The sequence below is a fragment of the Cynoglossus semilaevis genome, chromosome 10 (genome assembly GCF_000523025.1).
Source record: "Cynoglossus semilaevis isolate Cse_v1.0 chromosome 10, Cse_v1.0, whole genome shotgun sequence".
In the NCBI taxonomy this organism is placed as follows: Eukaryota; Metazoa; Chordata; class Actinopteri; order Pleuronectiformes; family Cynoglossidae; genus Cynoglossus; species Cynoglossus semilaevis.
This window is the reverse complement of record NC_024316.1, coordinates 9522042-9532996: the sequence shown is the minus strand read 5'-3', so window position 1 is coordinate 9532996 and position 10955 is coordinate 9522042. Positions and strand designations below refer to the sequence as shown.

The following is a 10955-nucleotide window of genomic DNA, read 5'->3' as shown; positions in this document are numbered from 1 at the left end:
TGAGACGTCAGGGATGAATGTTTTTGTTTCCCATCATTGGTGACCGTGTGTCCTCACACCTCATTCTCACTTCCTCAGAGAATTAAACACTACCCTGGACTCACTTCCTGTGTTGTGCGGTGCATACAAATGCAGCCTCAGTTTCATGTTTCTGCTGAGCTGGCCAGCTCTGGGAGACCGTGCTTCTCTGCGCTGGTTTGTCGCTACAGGTACACTGGCACAAATCCAACCCAGGAATTTTCTGCCATCCGAGCACTACAGCACAGAAGTACGACAATGTTTATCACTTGCTCCGGGAAACTGCAAATTGGACTTTCTATATTCATAAATACCACAGAGCCCTTGGGTATATTCAATGCATTTTAAACACAGCTGTAACAAATTCACATGTGGCACTTTTATCTCAGTTCATTTGAAAGTGCAGGTTTTTTTAAATAATTGCATCAAATTGTTTTATGTGCCACTTTTTTATAGGCAGAAACAGAATATAAAGCAGTTTTACTGACGCTGTAACGAGTGTTCAGCCTCAACTGAAATATGAAATCTCTGTTTTATCACCTCAGAACAAGACCTGGGCTTTTTAATTGTACACCAGGAGCACGTCCACTCTGCAGAAGACACACTTAAATCATCTGAGCTGTGAAAAACCAACAGCCCCATCTGCACATCTAACACCTTACCAGATCCTTTATTACAACATGTATACCCCATAACACCACTGTAATAGTTGTAAGATTCAGTTACCTTATGTTTAAAGATGGTTTTTCGACAGTTACATTTTTACAAAATAATTTCAATTTTAAATTCAGTGTTATGAACCAAATTTAACAGTTGAACTTTTTTATCAATAATAAACATCTCTTTTTCAACAGGGATATATTTTACCTTCAAACATGGAGGTTCAAGATGAGAAACTTCTGACTGTATCAGTGAGCGTGAAATTCGTTTCCACCTGAATCCAATCACCCACTGTAGTAAATGTTTTCTTCTGTTAAAATAAAGACTTTAATGCAGCCTTGAGTCCTTTACACGGTACCGTAAGTTTCTCAAGTCGCTGCTTGTGTTTTCTGTATAATGTCCAATGTACTGGATTTGGAGTTTTGAGAAAGTGCGCCATCATGTGGACATTTTTCACACTCCTATCACATGCTATATATACAGTATATGGTCTGGCACAAGATTAAAATGTCTAATATGATTAATCACAGGGTAGCTGTTAGTTTTCGATGATTTATCGAGATACACCAACTTCTAATAACACAAATACAGTCACGTGTATTTATGGTACCAAAAAACAAGGTAAAAATTAAAATTAACATGATAAACACCGTTTTGACCTAAAGATGTATGTATACTGTTATATAAACACAAACATACAAACATAAAACATAAGTACATCATCAAACAAAAATACAACCATGTCATTCTTTGTTTATTTTCAACACTCCTTTGAAAAAGAAAAACTACATTAGTGCAAATCTGACAGAAACCATTCAACAGATTGATAAGGTGATTTTTAAATTAACAATAAATATACATCACTCATTTTACACTTCTGAAATGTTTCAAGCACTTTTCACAGTTATATCACAGTCTGGCATATAGCGCCCTCTACGTCCAACACAGTTGTACCAGCTCACCAGTGATCAGTCCAAAAGGCATGAAGAGCAAATAAATTTACCTTTATACGTTCAAGTTTATCCAAATCGAGACATCTCGGTTCAGTCATAACAAAATTACTACCCTGTATAGCAACACATATATCGTCAGGACAGCAGCTACATCAAACCCCTACAGAGATACAATCCATTATTCCTCCTTTGTGAGTATCGATCTCCTGCCACAAACGGTTCAGTAAGGTTTTGGGGGGAGGGAGATCCCATAATAGATCTTAAATAATTGTCAATTCATACATTTCAAGATTCAGTATACATTGTTGACAAACTGCGGACAGCTCAGATTATGTATACAATATGTAAATCAGGAAGTGCATGAGTGCATTGTATGTCAATCATGTTGACAGACCCTACTACACCAGTGATGGAAAACCATGTTTTGACAGAGACATGATGAATGAGAAAAAACAAAACAGAAAGCAAACTTAACAGTGGTGTTTGCTGTGTCAGTGCTTTATAGAATGTAACTCTTCTATAATGTACAACCATAGACTGTTTGTGTAGATGCTATTATTCCTATTGTCTGAGATTTTTCTAGTTATTTCCCAAGAGTTAATTTCAAGTGCTTGAAAGTAATCGTAATGTTGAACTGCTCCCATAGACATATAAGAGGAGATGTATTTAAATGAAATATAACTTTCTTCTTGAGTGAATACAACCTACTGTGGATACTTACTCTTATGCCACATATTACTTCTTATACAATCATATTTTAATGGCACATTAATAAATTCAATCTTTTAAATTCCTTCCACTGGAAAAAAAAATTCTAAGCAGATATTAGATCACCATAACAAACACACTGACCTCTGTTGGAACATTTTGGATCATTTACATCTTATGACTTTGGCTTGCAGCCATGTTACTGTACACAGCTGTGTCTCTAGCTGTTTTGAAATATTTATTCTTCCTAGCCACAGAAGAACTAACCCAAGTTCCTCAGCTACATTGACAATCCAACACCAGATTCACTGTTTTAGGGCCAAGGACCGTAATTTTACATGACTGATTCTAAATCCATGAAGCTGTCGTACGAGCTAACAGCATGCAGTAGGAGTTTAAAACAAAAGGCCACAGCAGATAACAGATGAATGGAAAAAGTGCAAATGCATGCTGACAACGATTGCCAACTACTGTCCTCTGTATGACACTCACGTGAGACAGGTAGCAGTCAGATTAAGCTTAAAGTGCAGATCCAACCTGTTGACACAAAGTTTACCAAACCAAAGAAAAAAAACAAAAAACACCAAGCTCTTAAAAAAACCAACTTGCAATGCTTAAGTACCCTATCAAAGCAGTTGATCTGGACATGTGTATTGTTTGTTGTCAATGCAGTTAGCTATTGTTTGTCTATTCATTGTATAGCAAAAGAATAATGTCATTGTTTACAGTGTGATGTGACGTCTTCTTTTGGATGACAGTTTGGAGTTTGCCTGCAGAAAAGGATCCTGAAAATCAAGAAATGTACACATTAATCAACAATTTTAACATGACTTCATGTTTTTATGAATAAAAATAAAGGGCATGTTCCAATGAGAGCACATTGGAATAGAGATACTGAGATACTGCTCTTCTATGGCTACTTCCGAAATACAAGACAGGATCAGTATCAGCTGCATTAACAGTCTGCTAATGAAGTAGAACTGATCGAATATCTTTGTCATTGGTGTAATAGTTTTTACTACCTGCTGACAGCTGTTCAAGTTGCAGCACTCTGCTCCGAGTTTCTGGGTTCATCTCCAGTTTTGTCTTCTCGACTCGCGGTGGTAAGTGACTCTTCCTGCTGTAGTACAGTCTGCTGTGGCTTTACTATGGTAATTTTGATTGGAACTCCTTTGACATTGTGGTGCACTCTGGTGTACTGACGCATAGAGGGGTTGAAGGTGCGAACGATAGGAAGATCGTTCAGAGTTGTTGACTCTTCCTTTGGCTGACTGCTCTCCTTTATGACTATTTTACTTCTTTTGTCAGAGAAGACTGTCTGAACAGGTATAACGGCATGCCTCTTACCTAGGCTTGAAGTTTGGAATCTGGTTTTGTGCTGAGGTGACCCCTGCTGTCGTTTGTCCTCAGGTTGAGTCATGCCTCTGTGAAGGCGTCCATCATTTTCCTTCGTCACAGAGATTCCACTGTCTTTCCTTTTCTTGGCCTCTTTAGGTTTTTTGGGACAAACGGCCATGTGTTTGGTTCTACTACGACGCATTGTGAACTCCCTTCTACAGTGAGGACAGACAAACATCTCTGACTGTTCCTCCATCTCTGCTGATGAAGAACTGACTGACTTGTTCCTCTGTGGCATAACCCTTTGAACCAATCTTTTCTTTCTTTTTTTCAGTACTTTAAACTTCATTTTCACTGACGTGCTCTGATTTGGTTTGGTCAAGTGTGATTGGCTTGCTCTATTTGAAGCATTAAGTCCATTAGCAGAATTTGTAGTCAACAGCACTCCGTTCTGTGCTTTTGCAAAGTGCTTTAGCGGTATGGGATTCTTCTTGGGTGTGTAACGTTTTTTATCACTGGCATTCGCACATGCCAGAATATGCTTGTGTAGTTCTGGCATATTATCAAAGCTCTTTCCACACTTTGTGCATCTGATTGCCGTACTAAAAGTTTGTGGGATGTTGTGAGTGGTAAAGTTAGTGGCTGAAGCCAGTGATCCTGATTGTGATTTGTTATGGTAGGGAAATGGAGGTGGTTTGAAGCTGGGATAGTGCTGGTTAATGCCAAGACGAATGTCAGGTCCTTTGATATTGCCTGTATCTGAAGCCATTAATTTTATTGTGGTGAAAAGCTCTTCACCAGCTACGTCCACTTCACTTTCCTCCTTTTTTACCTCCTTCTTGTCCTCCTCTGGAACAGTCGGCACTGCAGTCTCTGCAGGAACTTTTGTTGCATTGTTGTAGTTCTGCGGTCTGAGTTTACCCTTTTCTTCTTCTGTGTATGAACACTGCTGACCAGGATGCAATTCCTCCTGATGGTGTTTCAGATTGCAGAGGTAGAGAAATTCTTTTGTACACACGCTGCAAATGTACATCTTGCCAACCCCATGCAGGACTGAACGATGCTCGAGCAGAGTGGAGGGCTTGTCAAAGATCAGCACACAGAACTCACATTTGTAGGGCCATTCAACAGCATGGTCACCGACGTGATGGCCGAGTTCTTTCATCGAATGGAAAACTTTATCGCACACGTTGCAGATGAAGTTCTTTGTGAAAGTCTGCTGTTCTTCCTCACTTGGTGCATTGTTTGCGTCCTCTTCAGTCTTCTCACAGACAGCTGTGGTTTCGTTTGGTATTTCGGGCAAGGAAACAACTTCAGCCAGAGCTTCCTGTTCTTTTACACTGGTTGGCTCTGTTCTTTCAACTGGTTCTGGGTCAGGACTTGATTCTGCCACTGGTGGACAATTGGATACTGCTGACGTGGTGGTGGTGGACAAAGTCATGGATTCTGCGATTGAGGACACAAGAATAGTGGGGTCTGCAGTTTGAGCATCAGGTACAGATACAATCTGTTGCTGTTCAATATGATTAACAACCACCTGTGCAGGTAATGGAGATTCATTAGTGGGTTCCTCTAGGGCAGGTGTAGCGGGCACAACAGCACCTGGGGTTTCAAGAGCTATTGTACATTCTATCAACACTGTGTTGCTAGTAATGTTATAGGATTTGATGAGAGGTTCACCCAAGCTAACAGGTGTAAATGGTACTTCTGACACAGGACCAGAGTCAACTAGAGGTGGATTGAGAGCCATTGGATCTGTAAGAAATACATGGCCGGGTAAATTTAAAGCAGGGTCCAGGGAGTGGGAGAGTGTGACGAGGTTGGATGCATTTGTAGCTGCAAATGCATTTGCTAAATCACACTCTGACGAATTCAGTGCATTGTCTGTGCAAATGACCAAAGGTTCAGGTGGTATATTGGGGGCCAGCATCTGGATCGGTTGGCCTGTAGCATCAGTTATAGGTGGTGGCGATGCCAAAACTGTAATTAATGAAGGAGCAGGGGGGAGGATGGTGTGTGGAGCTGAGGACGTGAATGCTATTGTGCATGGGGAGGCTGACTGCAGGGTAACAGGAGTCAGTGAAGCAGCCGAAGAGTTTAAAGAATCAGGAGGAAGTGTGAGTCCATAAACTAGACCATCTGAAACTGGTTCAACTGGGGTGATCATGTCTGGTCCTGTGATGACAGTGAAATCTGTGTGGTTGGATGTTCTGAGATTTGGTTCGTCAATATTCTGCAAAGGTCTGTCTGGCACACAAGTATTTGATGCATCTTCCTTCATAGTTCCTGTCTGTGGAACTATATTTGTTGTCAGCTCAGATTTGTCATTGCTCTTTTTTTGCAAACTCAAATCCAGCACATCGTCAGCTGAAGCCAGGTGATCGTTTCTCCTGGGTGTATTAGAAAGATCCAGTGGTTGCTGGTTACAGGAATCACCACCAGTCAACGGTGGCCAAATCTCAGTTGAGACTGGTTTTAATATTGGCTCCCCTACAGGTGATGTTGTCTCTTCCTTTTTACTTACTATGGGATGCACAAGTGAACTATGAGGAGTATCTTCATGACCTGGACTTACAGCAGCAACATGTCCTGTATCTGACGTTGGCATTTCATCTGATTGTGGGTTCTGCTGTGGAGAACCTGTGGGGGAGCCAGTCCTTCTTTTGAACTTTCCTGAACCAGGTAGGACAGCAAGAGACATGGGTGAACAGGACGCCTGACCATCCGTGACCAGAGCAAGTGTGGGTTTAAGGCCATCCTGCTTCTCCAGAAGCTGCTTCAGTTTAGGAGACAGAAACACCGTTCTCTCCTGCACAACAGTGGACTCTGTGTTAAGAGGAAGAAGACTCTCAATAAAAGCTGATACAAACGTCGATGAGGAAGACACCACCACCTCAGACTCCAGTTCAGTTTTAATTTGGGGTAAAAGTGGTGGTGTTGCAGTTCTTCTCTTAGTCAATGCTTGACCTTGCATGTCACTACCTGGAACCGAATCTGTATTCAAAACATGGCCAATTTGATTTGGGTCCAGAATCAATGCATCAAGTCCAACAACAGCAGAAGAACCTGCATGATCTTCGGCTGCATTATAGCTGTTCACTGTACTCGTAGACACTATTTTTCCGTCAACGTAGAAGCTGAGGTTCTCGGATATATTGCTCGAGACATCTAGCATTACCCCATCTTCCAAATGACCTGCAGCTGCTATGCTGTTACAAAACTGTAGGTCCTGTATACCTGCTTCCTCAAAACCCTTCTGAAGACTTTCCTCTTCAGTGATCTGGGTTGTTGCATGGATGTGCATGTGTTGTCCCAAAGCCTGCTTGTTGGCAAAGTGTTCCTCACAGTGTTGGCAGGGAGTAGAGTCAAAATCAGGGTATTTAGCTGTGTCCCATTCTGTGATAGGCTCTTTCTTACAAATATCCTCCTCCTTGTCCAAATCATCATTGTTGGCAAATTGAGAGCAGTAAGTATGAAGGTTGTTGTCCATCTTTTTTTTCCAGACGATATCCAATTCTTTGAAGAAAATTGTCACAATGGTCCACAATGGTATCACATCTGTTGGACGGTGAAAAAGAAAACTTTACAATTTATGGTTGTTTTTTTTTTTTAATAATCAACTTGATACAACTTTTTTTCAGGCAAACTTGTATTTTGTAGCGAGTTCCCAAAATTAACACATTAATCTTGATACAATTTTGTAAAAAAATATTCAGATGGAAGTAGGATAAAAACACTCGAGTAGTAAAAGCTGAGGAGAATAGAATTACAGCAACAATTAAAAATAATAAATGTTATACCTCAAATTACTAAAAGCCTAAAGCTAAAAGTTTTAATTTAGGAACCAAAAATAAGTGGCCTTTAAAAACATCAACAGTCTGTACAGCCCTGAGGCTCTCCAGCAGGTTCAATGAGGATAAGAAAAAAAAAAATTGTACTTTACCATTTTAATAGGGTGCAGTTACGAGATGATCACAACTTTTTTTCTCCTTTGTTTCAGTCCTAAGAACAAATCAAAAAGCAAGACACATTAATACTTTTTGAGAAACCATTTGTAATAAGTAATGATCAGAATGTTTTGGTTGTGATGTTGAAATCACTAAAAGCAAAGAACACAAAATGTAAATATCTGTAAACACTTCGTAGACCTCCATGTACATGTGCAGTTTGCTTATATCCATCCCCATTGAGGCTGTGTGGGGATTACAAGTTAGTTATTTAAAATTCTGAGTACAGATCAGATACACAGGTTTATATTTTACTACAGTGTTTACAGAAACTACACTGTTTGCATGTATGCTAACAAAAGGAAGCAAACCGGAAGTTGGTCAGCAATAAAAGTGTGTGGGGTGGGTGTAACTTTGTGGTTGACAGTTAGTTTGAGAGAAAAACAGCTGTGCAGCTTAAACCTTTATCTCTTTCTGGCCTTTCATTAATGCTTGCAAGGGGATGATGAAACAAAAATAATTTTAAAAAACAACTGTTTTTTGTACTGTACTGTACTAAGTATTTCAGAAAACATTACATTTTCAGTCAAATATCTTGTGTACTTTTTTATGTACAAAACAATTTCAACACCATTACAGTAGCAGTTTGGCTACCACTCACAAAGATATGGTTAAACAGGCAGTATTTTTAACCACAACTGGTGCAGACAGTTGACAAAGATGACAATGGGTAAGTCATCTTTTATCATAACCTCATTCCCACTGGTATTGTTGTTTTACACCACCTGCTGCACCAATTACACATCTTTCACACCTGGCAACAGCACCAGACAGGCACACATACTGTTTTTTGTGTTTTGCGAGTAGCTCCACAGAGACCATGCATTTCCTAGTTCCTTATTCAAACCAAAACTATTCAAAAATATCCCCAATCCTTACCCAAATTGTAATGTAAATGCAGCTGACCTCTTTTCTGGAAAATATTACTGTGGATTACTGCGGTACAGTCAACTCCACTGACACTGTAATTTTGACAAAATTGCTGTTCTTACAGGTGAAAAAAAAGAAAATAACAAAGCTTTGCAATTTTCTCACTGAGACACAAATAGAAAAAATATTTAAAATGATAGGCACCACCTTTACTGGGGAAAAAACGTGTTCTAATGTTTTATTTATTGTTATTTTAAAAGAACTAATGCTTTAATTTGACCCTAATTCTAACACCAATTTTAATTCAATCTTAAACTTGAAATAAAATTAAAATACTGTCTCTTGTAAGGAGTTTCATTCATTTATACTGCGTAACTTTAAAGCTAGACTTATGTACACGCAGTCAAACTATAAAAACAACAGCTCACATTTAATTCCTTGATTTAGTGTATCAGTTTTATGATACCCCAACACTTATCGGTACAAGATATTGCGTTGACAAAATGGCAGTTCAGTCATCCGTGGAAAGTCATGCTCTTGACTTATTTGTATTTTTTACATGTTGAGTAATTTAACTGTTTGGTGTGCGTAAATACACAAAGTATTTATTTTCTATATTTTCCAATAGTTACAACGAATTTATTTATTAAAAAGAAATAAGTGCATACAAGTGACTCAAGGACAAAAAGCTCTTAAATGTATTTTCTACGGCTTAAAAGGTGTTTTCTAGATGTAGTCGTTTCCGTCACCATATTAAAGACAAAACGGCCTGTATATAATCAAATACGTCATTTATCTGTACAGCAGCGTAGTCCTGGCAAAATTGATACACAATATGTAGTTAATTTAGTGTGAAAATGGAGTTACTTCAGTGTCAACGTTGTACTAAAATTGCTTTTTCATTTTTCGTCAGCACAAATATACACAGCTTCACCTGCTTTGATGACGCTCCCCCTTCGTCCTTGCACCATTGCTAACTGCTCACACAACACGTCGTCACATTTATGCTGGGCTTTTGAAGCTATAATCAGTAGCTGTCAAGTCGAAAGAATAATCAGCAGCCGTATAAATGATCGTTTCATCTGTTCTGCCCGAATGAGACACGTCCTTGTACACCAAATATCTGGCAAACTAAGAAGGATTTTTCTTACCAGCTGAAAGAAGTCAGCTGTTAACGAGTAGCTGTTAGCCACAACGCTAGCTGCAGTGCTGTCATCACATACAGGAAAAGGCTCATCTCTCTGCTCAACTGTTGTTAGAATGTGTTTCAGCAATCTAGAGACGATTATCCGACATGGCCCCTGACTGCTGAAATAATAATAAAAAAACAGCTACATGTCTTAAGTTCCGAAGCTATTCCTCTTTCTTCGTTTGCGAACTGAATGTAGCAGGTTCTGCGCAGCTGATTTAGCAATTACGGTAATCACAAAAGTTCTTGCCTTCATAGAGGGAAGCCCTTTGTTTATTAAGCAACAATGCTTTTATTACTTACAATTACTTGTAAATGTAAATGCTATTGTACCGAGTAAATGTTTTATGTTTAAGTTTAAATGAATACAGCAATTACCAAAGACTCTTGTTTACAGGTGTTTTGTGTACTGTTCTTACCAACTGCCAAAATAAATCACTATTATAATAAACCCAGATATATAAAACAAATACAGTAAACGATAAGTAGGTAGGCAAAAACTACAGTTACACCCTAACAGGTATGCACGTTAAGTTGTTCTTTTGAAGTTGCCTTTGATTAAGAAACAAAACATTTAAGGATAAAAAGTGATGAAAATGTTCCTTTAGTACCCTGGTTGTCCGTTAAACAAAATGTATTACCCAAAAATTATATCAAATCTAACCAAGTTACGCAAAATATTTGGTTTGTCTGTATGAACAACTTCTAAGACAAAGGATACGTATTTAAAAATAGGCTGAAATGCGGTTGTTTATGTGTGAACGTATTGTAATTTTCATAAAATCAATTTAGTGAGTCTGTTTAAAGTTAATTACTGTTAATTCCTAAGTTAAAAACGTGTATAACTGTCCAATAGAAATCTTCAGTTTCTCGTGCATAAATTTACCGTAAATATTCACTTACTTGCGCACTCGAAATGAAAAACGTGCTTGAAATTATTGTGTACTTTTTCTTTTGAAAATTATTTACTTTCTAAAGTTGTGTGCCTTTACAAGCTACTGCTGCTGCGTATGTTGTCATTAGATTTTATCCTCTGTTTTTGATTGTACATCAACAGTTATTTTCATTGGTCAGAGAGAATGGATATCAAATTTGGACCAATCAAAATAAGTTTGTTAAACCTCCAGGAAAGCAATGAATCACTACATAATATTCATTGTACGTGCTTACAGTTATATAATATTATCAAAAATAATACTGAAAGCACTTGTA

General features: G+C 38.5%; 1 protein-coding gene across 3 annotated transcripts; it reads right to left on the bottom strand.

Moving 5' to 3' along the window:
- Positions 1–1411: 1411 nt before the first annotated feature.
- On the bottom strand, positions 1412–10240 carry prdm2a (PR domain containing 2, with ZNF domain a). Of its 3 annotated transcripts, none has more exons than XM_017036182.2 (5): positions 10163–10240; positions 9489–9862; positions 7621–7679; positions 3362–7235; positions 1412–3124 (listed from the first exon to the last, which is right to left on the bottom strand). In XM_017036182.2, the coding sequence occupies exon 4, from the start codon at positions 7165–7167 to the stop codon at positions 3376–3378; it is 3792 nt and encodes a 1263-aa protein (XP_016891671.1). In that variant the 5' UTR covers positions 7168–7235; positions 7621–7679; positions 9489–9862; positions 10163–10240; the 3' UTR covers positions 1412–3124; positions 3362–3375. The 3 variants fall into 3 exon arrangements, with proteins under 3 accessions (XP_016891671.1, XP_008316866.1, XP_008316867.1); XM_008318644.3 differs by lacking the exon at positions 10163–10240 and having other exon boundaries at positions 9489–9588; positions 9706–10101; XM_008318645.3 differs by lacking the exon at positions 10163–10240 and having other exon boundaries at positions 9706–10101.
- Positions 10241–10955: the final 715 nt, after the last annotated feature.

Bases quoted from the DNA above. Each gene is read 5' to 3' on its own strand.
- prdm2a (XM_017036182.2), bottom strand. From the start codon at position 7,167: ATGGACAACAACCTTCATACTTACTGCTCTCAATTTGCCAACAATGAT.